Genomic DNA, 15731 nt, shown 5'->3' with positions numbered 1-15731 from the left:
TTGGTTCTCTTCTCTTTGTAACTTCGATTGTTCTGGTCTATCACGGAGTAGTAACTACGATGTGTACGGTTATCTTTGCTTTGCTTTGCGTTCGTTGTTTCACAGATTGTTTTCCCCTAAAGGCACGATTCCAGAGATTCTAGATGCCCCGTGAATTTTGACTACTTTTTTTTTCTCGCCATACAAATGTGATGTGACAAATGTAACGATCGCATCGCTGCCCCACATCTCGAGCGATTTATTTTTCTAAGGGCATGGTTTGTTTTTTATGCTTTAGGATAAAATGCTACCGCGATGCTCTTAAATCACGACACATTCGGGATCTCATCATTATCACTATATTTCCGTTTCCATCCTTGTATTATACTTTTACTTGTAAATATGTTCCTGGATGTATTTATCTGAACATTTCTAGCTCAGGCGTAAGCCAGACTCATGAAATGTAGTGTCAATCTAATAGCCTATTTTCAGAACCTGCATGATTTAGCAACACTTGTAAACTGTTCCCTAACACGGACATCAAAATGAAGACGTCTCATATTAAAACACGAATCGATGTATTCGATTAGGATTTGATACCCTAATCCTAGATAAAACACTGCTAGCTTATCTTCTTTTTTTCTTCTTCTTGGCCTAACGTTCAAGAACTGGGACTAAGCTTGCTTTTCAGCTGTTCTATGAGCACTTTTACAGTTATTAATTGAGAGCTTCCTCTGGTAATGACCATTCCGCGTGTTCATATCGTTTGACCGGCACGAAGCTACTCTTGACCCAGGAGCGGGTCCAGTGGAGAAGGATTCCCAATTCGGTGTAGATACAATGGATCAAATTATCTATTAATTGTTAAGTTATTGTCGCGCTTATCTTTGATTAGAGTCCTGCGGCGGTCGTACGCTCGCAAGGCATACCGCCGCATGACAGTCGCAAGGCAAAACAAAAGAAAAAGTGTTCCCGCCAAAAAGAAAAGCACGTGGGTTTCGCGAACTGACAGATGTTTTTGAATGTATTTGTGACGAACGGCAAAAGTAGCTCAGTGGAATGAGTGTTCTTCCTGTCAAACCCCATATAGTGGAATTATATACTTTTAAATCTGGTGACGCTGTTATGATTAGTGACTGTCGCGCTGATATCAGAAGCCAGAGGCAGATAATCGCCATATTCTGATTTTTCTTGAGAGGCATAATAGTATCCTAGAATATGTTCGCCACTCGCGTGAACAAATGGGTTTCACAACTTGCTGCAAATATTTTAATTAAGGTTAGTTATATCTTCATGAAAACGAATATCTTAGTGTTATTTTTGAACATAATCAAGCTTTGGAGTTCCATCAATTTCTTGTCAACCGATAATTTTGCTATATGTTTGTATTGCCACAGATCAGTCCATTTAATATATTATTCTGCGGATCGAGTCGAAAACATCGCACGACGAAAAAATCGTCTAGATTATCTAGATAACTTTCCTATGTTGACATTGCCATGACCATATCCAGGTGCAGCTGCAGCCAGTTATGCCGAATGCACCGCTGCATATCGAAGGGTTGTTTTGTCCCGGTCCCATAGCAGCACTTCTGTGTAGTGCCATCTCCCTCCCACCAACACATACACATGTGTCAGTGAGACTGAATCGCCATCGCCGAACTCCAACGAGCTGCTGCTCAGATCAGAGGAAAAATCTCTCGCGTACGGTTGTAGGTACGAAAACCCTACGTTTGCTCGTCATGTTGTGCTAAGCGAAAGTTTTTGTGCAGTGAAACGTTTGTAGAAAATGACTTGTAAAAGCTAGAATTGGTATCGATTCTTGCCAAACTATGTCGAAAAGTGTAGACTAATGTGTAAAGTTCTTGTTTTGCATGTCGGAAAAAACAAAAAGGTGCGTTTTTGTAAAATTATTCAATTTTTCTCCAACCAAGCCCATGTCGGGGAGTTAATCGAATTGTGGATTTCATGTTGAAGCTCCTCCATTTTGTCCGTGTGTTGTTCCTCTAGCAGCGAGCAGTGTCTGCCAGCTTGGTTTTATTTCTGTGATATTTTTCTTTCGGAGTTGGTTATACTGTAGAGATATTCTACCATAATTGTGAAACTAAAATTGAAATCGAATGTATTTTTGTAGAACAAAACACGAAGATTAGTGTTAATTGGCTTATTTAAAGTTGCGGGTGGAGGACGCGAATCGGAGGTGGACATTGGTGAGGAAGAAGACAGTGAAAAAGTACCTCTAGAGCGACTTTCGGCTTGCTATTTAGTCACGTAGGCCACCATTCGCTCTGACTGGCGTATAGTGATTTTGTGCAGCAGGGTGAAGAAAATTGTTACTTCGATTAGTGCTGACGGTACTTTTTTAATTGTATTTTCATTTGCTGTTTATTGTATTGGGCCGACATTCTTAGAGGGAATTGCTTTTTGCTTTGATGCTTGAAATTAATTAATAAAATGGCATACGCCTTTTGATTTTTTTTATTCTACATTTGACTAACGAAATAAATTTGCATATTTGCGCAATTTATATTCATTTGATTTTAATTAGGAATACATCAGTAACATTAATTGAAATTTCAACACATCACAAGTTTGTTTACCAAAGTTTGAATATGTAATTGTCTATTTTCGACCACCGGGAAAACCTACTCACTTCACTCATAAATCATGTCCCATCTTGTCTGATTCGAGAGGACAATGTGTGGTGATAAACATGAAAATGGCGATCAACTAATTTGGCTGCATTCTGTTACGTGTAGCAACATAATGAAAAAAAAAAACGCTGTGTGTTTTTTGTTCGTTTATTGTTTAAATTGTGTCATATTATTTTGATATTATCCGACTACGAGAACGTCTTACTACTTCCAATATGCCCTCAGTACAACCTTCATTTTTTACCGAATCTCCTCGCAAAGTATTTCGTCATAGCGCGTCATAGTATTTTCCGCATTGATGTAATCATAAAGAATGGGAGTGGAGGATGCCTCCAGTTTATCTGTATTTCGCTAAGACGTGTATGCTTACCGAATATATTTATGTTTGAGTGTAAACTGGCAACAAAATTTACATTGTACAGTAGCCGAAAGCGTGCCTGATTGTACTGGTATCACATTACCAATGAAAAAGATTTTTTTTAATTCGATCAACATATGCTCTAGTTTAAAATTTTACAAAATATTGTTCCATAGAGCTAGGTGTAATTTGGAATCGTGAGGTGTTGATTTTTGATGTCTGTGGTAGGGAGATGCATGCAGTTTCCACAACGGCCGGACATCAACACACCGCTTTCAACATATTGTCGTGTTATTAAAAAATCTTGTAGTACTGTGCTGCATGTAGTGTTATTGCTGTGTGCGTTCAAGATGCAAACGGTGCCCAAATGCGCTCCAAACGCGGTAACACAGTGTTACCAAAGGCAACTTAGCAACCATAGTAAAAACCACCGCCAACCTAGGATTCAAAAGCTCCCACTGACATCGGGTTACTTGTTAGAAAATCTTACCGCATTTGGTGCTCCCGCGTTTGATATTTGCATTTCGAATGCACACAGCAATACCTATATTTTAGAATTGGAAGATGGATGGAAAACAACAAACTAAAAAAAAATCAAATGAACGAACGAAAGTACGATAGATAGAAAAAAAAAAACAAATTTGTTAATTAGTTTCAAGTGAGTTCATTTGATTCATCTTTATTATGGAGATTTTTAGCTGTGCTGATCCATCTCTGACAGTTTCTGTTGAAGGTGCATAGCTAGCCTTTTCCCTCGCTTTTTTTTCGAGAATAAATCTAGAGATCTAACAAAAGTATCGGGCTGAAAATAAAGCAGAAATCTACTTTGTCACATGCGTTAATTCCCGTTATATCAGACGGAAAATAACCGATAACTACAGATATTCCAACTTAGCCTTGCCAATGGCTGATCAGATGGAAGCAAAAATATGTGACTATCAATCATTACCCCTTATAGCACTGGAAATCGAATGAGTGCACAATGGTTCCGCCATAGGTCATTAATCCTAAACTTTGATCTCAATGGAACTCTGATACCATTGCGGTAACATAAAGTTCAATGCTTTAATGACTAAGGTCAATCATTACTTTTATCAAATGTATGCCGAAACTTTTCCGTTCTTGAATAGATATTTTATTTGATTTTTTTTTTCTAATTTCAGTCCTATGCGTTCATCACTCTATTAAAAAATCTCATCCATTCAACATGTATTTGGTTGGTTGTATTCGACTCTTAAATAGTTCAAATCGATGTAAATCACAAATTTAGATGCCATTTTTTATCATTTTATTCGAATAAGTGTGACTGAATTAGATGCTTTTAACACAGAGATGAAAAACTGAAAAATTTCAACAAACCAGAATAGTAGTTTACGCAACAAGGTGCAGAATTAAGATTTTTACAGCACGAGTCGAACATTTATCCAACGAGGCTTGCCGAGTTGGATAATTACGACGAGTGCTGTGGAAATCAAGTTCTGCACCGAGTTGCGTACAACGTTTTTTGCAATGTTATAAATTGCCACTTGAGGATAGTTTTTAACAAAATGTTTTCATCAAACTGCACACTGATGTTCATAGCCATGTTTAAGAAAGTCTGATCATAGCAGGTTATACTGTGCAGTTGTCACAATTTTCCAAACCTGCTTCCAGAAAGCATCAAGAAGTTGATCAAAACTGAAAACAGTGCGGTAATGGTTCATTACGCAACGCAAATCAGTGCTGTAATGAACCATTATAGCACTGCTGATTGGGTGTGGAAAAGTAGGCCTTTTCCTGTCAGATTTGCGTGAAGTAAGACAGCCTATTACGATGAGAAATTGCAAAAAAAAAATGTTTCCCCTTCTGACCCCTTCGGACGTTCTTCTATAAAACTTCCCTATAATCTCAAACAATGATTTATTGGTGAATTTAGCTGCGACCGTTTGCGACCAGATTGATTGTAGTCACTTAAGTGTAGTATCTTCAATATACTCAAAAACTAACACATTTATTGCAGGGAACATTTTTTCGTATCTTCATCCATCACATTATGTGTGTTCAACTATTGTTGAGCAGTTTTGACTACCGTGGACCGCGTAAACTTATATTAGTATATCCAAATCAGTTGGTAACCAACACTGCAAAATAATGAATTTCGGCTCTGTAAAGCCGAAATCTCGATTGAGCCCTTTTTTAATAAACAATACAAAAACGCGTTTGGAATGCAAATGCATCATAAAACTCCAGAATATCATATTTATGACTGCCTTTATATGAGGCTGGGACCAGGGGGATTGACACTTCGTTTTCTCACTGGGAAATCCGCATTTATCCGTTCCTAACCGTCGCTAACCACTGCTAACTGAGCAGCAGTTAGACGCGGTTAACGCCGGTTAGCAACGAATACACGCGGATTTCTCCGGTTAGCAAAGGAAATGTCATTCCCCTTGATTTAGAATTCTTCACTGGCACTCGGATGTTAATCAACCGACAAACTAACCTGACACTCTGTTTTTAAGATTGCCAAGACATTTGAAGCTGACCCCGTTTGAGTATTGTAAGTCGTTTTATTATTTTCGCCTTTTGACAAAAGAAACTTATAAGAAGACGTCATGATACAGCGAAAATATGTGCTTGGTGCAATGGTTCATCAGTTTTGAATCTAATGCATTACCAATAAAAGTATATTATTTTTTGAGGCCAAGGAGTCTGGCAATTACTACTTTTGTTACTAATGAGGGGCTGTCCATAAGTTATGTAGTTTTCAATATTGAGAAAAGGGAGAGAATGTAGGATCTTAGTAAGCGAGATATATCTAGGTAGCCTTGGCAAGCTGTGGAAATTTATGACACCTAATAAAATATTCATTTCCATTCAAACCACACGCAATGTCTAAACTAGAAGATTATAAAAATGAAATGTACATCGGCTTTCTTTCCGCAGAATATCAGAATTCATGCTATATTATCATATGCAGGAACTTTTAAAATATTTCATCGGAGAAATTTTGATTTTTTCATCTTTTTAGCTGTTTTTCATACAAATTTGCATGAAATTCTCGTTTTCGGCCAATTTCACCGATAGAATATTTTTAAACCTTCTGCAAATGAAAATATAGGTTGAATACTGATGTTCTGCTGAAAAAAATCCGATGTACATTTAATTTTTATAATCTGCTGGTTCAGACATAGCGTGAACCACCAAGCGATCAAGTCGTATTTCTACAAATTATTTAAAAGCTGTTTCATAAGTTGGGCCTCATGAAAATATTAAGTTTATTTGGCTGAGTGTAGCACTTGACTCTCATGACCTTCCAATTTTCTGTCACCTCGACTGTCATAGAACAAATGCAGCGCACCTGGTGCAAGTAGTTGTGGTTACGGAATGAAGTATGAGAAGCTATGGGGGGGGGGGATCTAGCGTAGTGGTTAGGCTTCTGACTATAGATCAGAAGATCATGGGTTCAATTCCCACCCCCTCCAGGGGTGAGTGGGTAAAAGTCTACGGACTATAAAAGAATAATGCAGTCTTAGGACATGGAAATGAATTGTAAAGTCTACGGACTATAACACCAACACGCACAACTGTCACTTTAAATACCTACAGTCGATAAAGAAGAAACGAATTGTAAACTCCACGGAGTATAAATAGAAATAGGTTGGACATGTGGCCTGCGATGCCGGTCCAATAGGAAGGTGAGTGCACAAAAGAAAGCACCACCTAACAGAATAAAGAAGAAGAAGAAGAAGAGAAGCTATGAAATAGGATATTAGCTGGAAAAATTGTTTTGTTATTCTGGGAAATGATTTTATCTCTCAAGCAACGATTCAGAATGCTTATTATTCTTAGTTATTCAAACTAAGCATCATATTTATTATTATTTAGTTGAAACTGTTTGAATGAAGGTACAAATCTGAATACTACTATAGTAGTAATGGTATGCTGCTAACTGTATAGTTGAACTAGTTAGAAGTGCATAAAACTGAGATTTCCATGTTGATGGACAAAATTAGTTGATTTCATGTGTTACAAGTCACCTCACCGTGCAAGTCACCCCCTTCAATTTTTTACGTTGATTGTAAACAAAAGGTTGAGGTTATTAGAGTCTGTATTGCAGACTACATCTCAAATTGGACTATCACACTTTTTTTTGGTACGTCTAAAAAGTGTGATAAAAGTGCACATTTGACTCGAATCATCTCGACGTCTGCGGTGCACTTATTCCTGCATTTACAAGGAATAAGAGCACCGAAGACCTCAATTCGATCCGACGTATCCCTGCGCTGTAATCACACTTTGAAGGTGTGTGCACACTATTGTGTCAGTCCAATTTGGGGTGCAGTCAGCAATAAAAGGATGTATCATACAACTTGGATTGTACACAATCAATTTCCTCTTTTGAAAACTTGCAAATTGATTGGCAGAATGCTAATTGTGTTGCCTTTTATCGTTAGTTTATGTTATGTTTATCGACGATGTTATGTGTAATCTGCATTATTTTAATCAATTTCCGATCATCGCCATATGAATCGCATCCTTAACTACACAGATGCATTGGCAAGAACCTAGACACGAACTGTTCATAATTAGGTATCAGTTCAATTTTCCATGTTTTTTTTTTGTTATTTTTCGTTAGGTATCGGCAATCGCAGCAACACGTGAAAATACAATCAAACTTTAACGGTTTCCTACTACCCACATCTCATACAAACAGCGTCCACATAGGGTACAAATCCATTCTTCTTAGGTACCTGTATCCTTACTAGAGATCCTTATACCTGCCACCAAGCATCCCCTTACTCATATCGAAGATCGAATTTGGTGAACACAGTGTGTAAATCTAACCTGCACCTCAAGCAAGGCAAATTTCTGCACCTTACTCACATCCTCACAAAATCAAGGCTAATTTTGGCGCGTCTTTCCTTCTCTCCTTGCAGAAATGATCGTTTACTAGTTCCCTGGAGCAGCCGATAACATCAATGAGTTCGGTTGCAAGCGGAGAAGCAAGCCTAAAACAAAGTGTCGAAGCCGAAGAAAACAATTGCAAAGATTTAAAATTTTAACAACAGTGAAACGGTAATCAGATAGAAAAAGAAAACGTGCGTCGGACAGCTAAAGTGTTTGTTCTTGGTGAAAAAAATGGGTGAGGTGAAGATTCAGGTGTTCCGGCCAACATGGGAAGAGTTCAAGGATTTCCCGAAGTATATCGAATATATCGAGTCGCAGGGAGCACACCGCGCAGGATTGGCGAAGGTAAGTTAAGAGAATGCCCTAAAAATTTTATGTTTCAAGCGAGTGCTAGAATGGAAGCGTGAAGCAAGATACGAATTTGATTGCATTTTTTTTTCTTAAGGACGCTCGGTTGCATTGCAGTTAAGCGATATGTGACTAATAACAATTATCATTTAAATTTATTAAAAAACTTATCATTTAAATTTATTAAAAAAAAGAATCGGTAAAAAGATATAGATCAGCCCTAATTCTAGAAAACGCTTACAAATGCAAATCCGGTACCGTGACTCAAGACCAGTGTTGGTAAACTCACCCTCAATGCACACTCATGAACCGCTCATGCATGCGCAAACTCGCGCGCGATTCTGAATCGTTTTCTCACGCGCGGGTTTTTCATGCAAAATCTCGCTCTCCAAGTCAAGCGACGAAATCTCGTTTGCTTGTAAAACGAACTCAAATCAATTTGAACGACATTCAATGTTGTTTATTCTATCATACAAGCCTAAAAACTTCGATGTAAATAATAAGAACACCAAGAAATAAAGCAATGAGTGAAATCACGAGTCAACTCATGCTTGATTTTTTCGGCGGTGAGTTTGGCGAGTCAAGAATCGTGTGTGAAACAACTCAACCATGAGTTTTGAGAATTTGAGTTTATACCAACAAATGCTCAAGATGTTTGATTTCTTTTTTTTTTAATCTAGTTAATTTATTTGGGAATCAATCGCGTATAACGCTTTACGGAGCCGAAGATCTTTTCTTGTACTTAATAGTATACATTATACAGAGTAATAACTTTTTAATGATATCTGTTGGTAATGGGTGGAAGCCAGGGTACTCGTCGTTTGATTTCTATTTGAATATCTATGCACTATGGCTATAAACAATAGAAAGAAGTGACTTTTCCACATACAAAAAAATTTGAAGGTTTCTGATGTCATGTTTTTTCATTACTTTTAAAACATTTGTTGCGACTTTTTTTTTCTTCCAATAATACAGGTTGCTGACGATTGATACCTCTCTCTTACCAACTCACGCGTGTTTTCATCAGCAAACTGTTTCCTGATGAAAACAAGTGTGACTTGATGCGTGAGCAGGAAAGGGAGAGGTATTATTCATCAGCAACCTCTATAGGGTCTGGGGCATAGGCGCCAACTTAGGGGAGGACAAACATGGTTGTGCCCCCCAATATTTGACGATTTTTCGATTTTCCCATATGAAAAATCAGAAAAACCAAGCTTAACAAGGTGTGAAATGTGATAAAGACCTAAGTTTTTCCTTTAATTACTAAAATATGGTGTTCCATAGTTGGAAGCAGTAAGGACAAGAATTCAATTGGTAGATCCTTCACCGTAACGCAACCCAAAAAGGTGATCTACCCACGTTACAGGCTCCGTTAAAGATTAAACCCCCTTTTAAACCCCCTCAAACAGTCATCCGTCAGCTGAATCTTAACCTTAATTTGAGGTTCCCTGTATGGTGGATTGTTACTCCCAAAAAAGGGGTTCGCAGTGTTTTTCTAAGCCGGCAGCTAAATTAGTGGTAATTTTTTGGCGGATTCCTAGCGAGAACTACGGCCAAGTCCTGCGTTGACCCCTGGATGATTTAGTATGGTTTTGACAGAGCTTTTCCTAAGACCAATACAGTAGACGATCGATAACTGCAACATGTTTACGTTTCACTTACCGAATGAATTTCGATAACTGCAACAACTGATAGACGTCAAAGAACTGTCAGTAAATGCAAAATGCAGCCAAACTGTATTCGAAAAACATCGCACTTCAACAAAAGTGCATGTGAAAAACATCGCATCGCTGTTGACGTTTCAGTTTTACGGATAGAGCGGTGCGTGCGATAACTGCAACATTGTTTCATTTAGCCGACTTCCAGTTAGAATGTATTGCAGTTAAAGCGTTTGCACCGAGCAAAAAACATGCAAGATACATACATGGAAGCTTTATGTTCAGAACTTTTTGTAATGTTTTCCATGCTTTCCGGCCAATTTATAAAGAAATTGGACGAAGATAATTTTGAAATCCTTTGTCACGTTTTGCGTAAGTCACGTATAAGTGACAAAAACCAGGTTTAAAGTTTTCCACCAAATTTTCATCCCGTATGGAGTTATTTGAGTTTCAAAAACGACCCAATTTCCTCCGATTTATTCTAGATTTTCAAATCATCGTAAAAATAACATTAAAAAGTTCCTGAAATCTTGAAGTCTGAATAATTTTTTGAAATCCTCAGCTTAAAATAGACAAAATAGTCACTTACGCATTAGGGGCTGTTCATAAACCACGTAGACCAACATTTGGCAATTTCAGACAAACCTTCCCACCCCCTTTCCTCTCCCCAGTCGTAAACTTTTGTCCCTATAAAAATTTTGAAGTTTGTATGGAGGAGCCTAAACCTTGGCCAGATACACCCTCCATTTCCCCAAAGAGCCTACGTGGTTTTTGAACGGCCCCTTAGATAGATTCCGTGAAACAAAGTGCCTACTGGTTTAGTTTGTTTTACCCAACTGCCAATAGTTTATTTTACTGGTTGATTTTATGAATGAAAGTTTGACAGGAGGTTGTGTTGTCAGTTCGTAAAATGGCTCATTCATTATAGGGTATGTGTGCCATCAGTAATCTCACGCTCCCATATTCATCCTATTCGAAAACAAGCGATTACGGCACCGATTGACTCCGTTGTTCTTGTTTTCATGGGTGCTCTGCTCAAAAAAATACAAATATATGAAACAAAACAAATAGCGCTTCAATCCTTTGTTTTTCGTAGGATGAAAATGGGAGCCACATACTTAAAAAGGGAACCAATACCCTACTCAAATCTGATTGTTATTCAAAACTACTGATTTGTCGTACCATCGATAAATAATCCAGTTTATGATAACATGAACCATGATACACTGTTCAATTGATAAAAGTGTTGAATCGCTAAACTTCAGTAGATGTGATAATCGAAAAGCAAAACGTATATGAGATATTACAGTCGGCATTGGATAAGTGCAACATATTTGCGTTCCATCTGTCTTCCAACTTCCACCGTACAATTAATTTACAAGCAATTTGTGCCATATGCCATATTTTGTTCACGCTACTGTGAAAAATCCACGAAACCACACCACGACGTTATTTCCATCTTCCGAAAGCCGCGAGCACACGCGATAACGAAAGGCCGAACCAGTTTGAGCGATACAATCGTTTGATGGATATGGCTCGGCGCTTCCCTGTACAAATCCAGTGTTGTTTCAAGGCAGGCCCATTTTATATCGCCGCCGCTTTGCGCACGATTGTACGCTGTGCCAATTGACAAGGTTTGTTTTGGTTGCCGTTCTCTTGTGTATCATATTCGCATCGGCAATTTTATTCAAAGTGGGTGTGTATGGTGCTTGTATGCTACTTTTACAAGTGTGACACCATGAAGTAATCGTTCTCTTTCTCTCCTATAGAGAATTTGACATTAAAACGACCAGTACCTGTCAAATGTGACAGGTACTAGTGATATTATTTTCTAACTTTCTTAAAGAGTGAAAGAGAGAGACTTGCGTCGTGAGGTTCACGCTAAAACTGCTCAGCACTAAAATGTGTAAGACCTACTCATAAGTGCATAATTTCCAGACCACACAAAAATGTGTAGCAGTTACACATTCTCGAAAAACAGCTCGTACACTCTTCTAGATGCGAAATGTTGATTTTTTTTTTGTTTTCCAAGGTCACTAGTAATCCTACCTAGATTGGCGTACAAAAATTTTAGCGATTTTAACAATTTTGCGGACACTGGAGCTGATTTTGTAAATGTGCAAGGGTTACACATTTTTGGTGTAGTCTGGAAATTATGCACTTTAGTGCTGAGCGGCGTTAGCGTGTTTGCCAGTCCTACTTGTAATGTAATCGATTAACTATCAAGCTTGTCATAATGTAAGTATTACGTCATAATTGATTATGGTGACGTCAACATTTTCTAATATCCCTTCTCACTCTTTTATCGTAGTTCATTCTCCAAACGTGAAAAAAGTGAATGTTTTTTTATAATTAATTATTATTCACTTTTTCCATATTGTTTAAGTCGTGCTACCCGCTAATTGATTGACACGGTAAGCAACATCTGATTCAGACATTGTTGTTTCAGTATGAGGTCAGCGTACTCGATATGATTGTTTTCCTAATTTTATTCGTTTTGTAACGTTAATTTAAAGCGCCTCCTAAGAGCCCTTCTATTTGATAGTTCGCTACATGCATTTGGTGGCAACTGTCAAAGTTTGATATGAACTGTCATTTGGCGCTATCTGTTATTTTGAAAGGATAATTATCTACATACTTGCTTGAAAATCAGCTGATTCGATACGTCTCGCGAGACGGATCGTATAACGATGTTGACAACGCACTTATGTCAAACTGACAGATGCATGTCGGATATCACTTTATGCCTAATGTCCATTTGGGGAAACCAAAATCGAAATGCTACACTGAACGGCGGCTTGCGGTGAAAATTACTATTCTGAGGGTCAATTTAAATGCACAACGCCACTAAATTTGTGCAGACTGAGTTTCGTTTTAATTCAACAGAATTATGTTTTCAATTTTACCATGGACTCGACTTTTAATTTAAAAAAGTTTCTGTTGGCAACCGGATTCGAACCAAGAACCTTGAAATCACCAGGCTCGCACGCTACCACTCAGCTATCGAACCGGTTGATGTGAGAAGAAACAAAACGCACACAAGAAGCGTTGGTGGGTCGATGATCATGTTTTGCCATGGTAATTTTAAAAACATTTTTGTGCTTGTCATTACTGCAAGGCTCCTTTCAGTGTATCAACAACGCACACACATTTCGCTACGTTATGCATTTTCTTCCTCCCCTTTGTTATACCATTCGTAATAAACTCACACAAACTTGTAAAGCACGAACGCCATCTCGCTTCGGGGTCGGCGCTGAAACGAAATGTGCCGACCAAGCACATGGTGTCGCTCTACGTAACCGCTTGTTTACAAACCTGTTTTTGTGTCTGACTGTCTTGACTGGTGTATGCTTCGCCCGGTGCAAAGCGGTGTGATTCAGCTCCCAATGCGAGGAAATGATTCGCCGGATGAAAAAGAGTATGTCGTGTGGATGGTGATGTTTTTGTTGCTTTCCCGGTTCGTTGTTGGACGTGCTGATTTATTCTCGGCGTAGCTTGGGGGCTTGTTTCGGCTTGCGGGTTGATCATTGTGAGAGTGAGAGAAATAATAGGATAATGAATTTTCATGAATGAATTCTCTTCAACCATTAATGATTGATGATTGTCAGCCATGTTTAAAATCGCTGTTTATTTCTAAGTGACTTCAAGCAAATTTAAATATGTAAATATGGATTGAATTTCTAATAAATATACTAACATTACCAATTTTTTTAAATAGGTAATAATATTATCGAACCCTTAGAATATCAGCGCTGGAAACTAGATGCTATAAAAGTTCTTGCATGCAATTTTTACTGCTGGCGCCAACTGATAGCAATCAATAAAAATGTAAACAGTTTTACTCATTTTCGTCTATTGTAAGATTAGCATTACCATTAGCATTTTCGAGATCATGTCATTATCTGTTACCGGTAATCGTCGTGAATTCCTTGTTGTTTGTTTTGTGCCTTCATTCTCGGATAATGCCAGTAATCCTTCAAAAGCATCTGGAATGATTTCTGGAATAGTCCATTTTACGAGCCGAATTCATGAATGAATTTTGACAGGAGGTAGCGTCAAATAACCCGTGAAAACCAATATCATCATCAACATTGTTGTCACTTCGTAAAATGGCTCATAATTTCCAAATAATTGAACTGTCACTACCCAACAAACATTATTGCTGTAATAATGGATGAATAAACCACGTTTAAGCTTGATTTAAAAAATTTTAGTTGAATAAGCTGTTTTATAAGCTTAGGGAACGTTCAAAAATTACGTCCAACATTTGGGGGAGAGGAGGGGGGTCTACAAAAGTGTGACACTACGTGTATTAGACCGTTCGCAATGCTGTTTTATTTTGTATGGCGAGTTTTAAAATTTTTAAAACTCGCCATACAAAATAAAACAGCATTGCGAACGGCCTTAGGTATAGGGAAAATGCGAGGGGGAAGGGGGGTCTAGAAATCCCAAAAATTGATGGACGTAATATTTGAATCTTCCCTAAGCCCTAGTGAAATACTTTGAGATAGTAAAATAAACGAGGGGTGCCATCTTTTTTTTACTCCCTGGCAGTGAACTCATCTTATTCTTTAACATTTTAAATTAAACGAAATTATTGGTGTGTGAACGGAAGTGATGACAATTAACAAGCTACAAAAAGGGCATCCAAGTGGAACTTTGTTCCTTTGAAGGGATCCCGGAAATTGACTAAATAACTAAATTTAAAGAGTAAAATAATATATTAATGAACGCATAGACTAAATAATAAACTTAAAAATGTGAAACTAAACAGAGTGTAGACATTACAAGGGAAACTGGCAGTTGATACGGATCTATGTACATTTTTCAAATTAGTAGGGTGTTGATTTTGGATCTATAATACAGTTTCAAGTTTGTTTTGAATATTAACCCATTATTCATCGTTTTAAGTCGCTCAGGTATATTGTTATACGCAGAAGGTCCGTAGAAAGTTATCCTCGTCTGACCAAGGTTACTCAAAGCTCTAGATCGCGCCAAATTGTTTGCATGCCTTGTACAGCTTCCGCTCGATAACTGGGCTTTGACGACGGTTCAGTTGATGGCAGTGTTGTGAAGCATATCAGGGTTCTTGATGGTATCATACATAAAAAATAAACATGATTGTAAATCGCATAGCCCCCGTATTGGTAACGCGTTATGCTTAAAGCTTGTGTAAAGTTGTTGCGTAGGATATAATCGTGGCAAAAGGTAGATAATTTTTAAACATCTGTTTTGCAGAACTTGTATTTTTTTTAGTTTCGATTTGCAGGCATGACCCCAAACAATGATAAGGTATTAAAGGTGAGAATGTATGCATCCAAAATAAAATTTCAGAAGTGCATTACGAGGAACAAATGATCTTACGCTAAACATTAATCTACAAAGAGTCGAAACTTTCCTTTACACTTGATCAATATGACAACCCCAAGAAAGAACAGGGTCCAACACTAGGCCTAGATACTTGAAGTTGTACACTTTTTCGATTTCTACCTGTGAAATACAAAGCTTTACTTTGAGATCAACTTTCTTCCGTGGGGAGTGAAACAACATATATTTGGTTTTCGACAGGTTTAAAGATAGAAAATTAGAATCAAAGTATCTAATCAGGATCCGTAAGTCGTTTTTCATGCTAGAAATTATGGAGGAAGGATCATGACTTGGGTAGAAAATAGCTGTGTCATCAGCGAAAAGTCTAGGTGTTCCCATCAAAGGTAAATTTACAAGATCGTTGATGTATATAAGGAACAATAAAGGGCCTAATTGCTGCCTTGGGGTACTCCAATATTGCACGTTTGTACTGAGCTCCGGGAATCCTCGATAGCTACATATTGTTGCCTATCTTTCA

General features: G+C 37.9%; 1 protein-coding gene across 3 annotated transcripts in view; it reads left to right on the top strand.

Annotated features, from left to right (window-relative positions):
• Window positions 1–15731, top strand: part of LOC115253807 (protein split ends) — a 50754-nt gene that overhangs the window by 13582 nt on the left and 21441 nt on the right. The window contains exons 1-2 of one of the 3 annotated variants that reach the window (XM_029856938.2): window positions 1639–1872; window positions 7910–8225. In XM_029856938.2, coding sequence (XP_029712798.2) covers window positions 8112–8225 — 114 coding nt within the window. In that variant the 5' untranslated portion in view covers window positions 1639–1872; window positions 7910–8111. The other 2 variants (XM_029856940.2, XM_062860886.1) reach the window with 2 other exon arrangements.

This window comes from Aedes albopictus, chromosome 3 (assembly GCF_035046485.1).
Source record: "Aedes albopictus strain Foshan chromosome 3, AalbF5, whole genome shotgun sequence".
Lineage (NCBI taxonomy): Eukaryota > Metazoa > Arthropoda > Insecta > Diptera > Culicidae > Aedes > Aedes albopictus.
The sequence above is the reverse complement of the archived record's forward strand: the minus strand, read 5'-3'. Positions and strand labels throughout refer to the sequence as shown.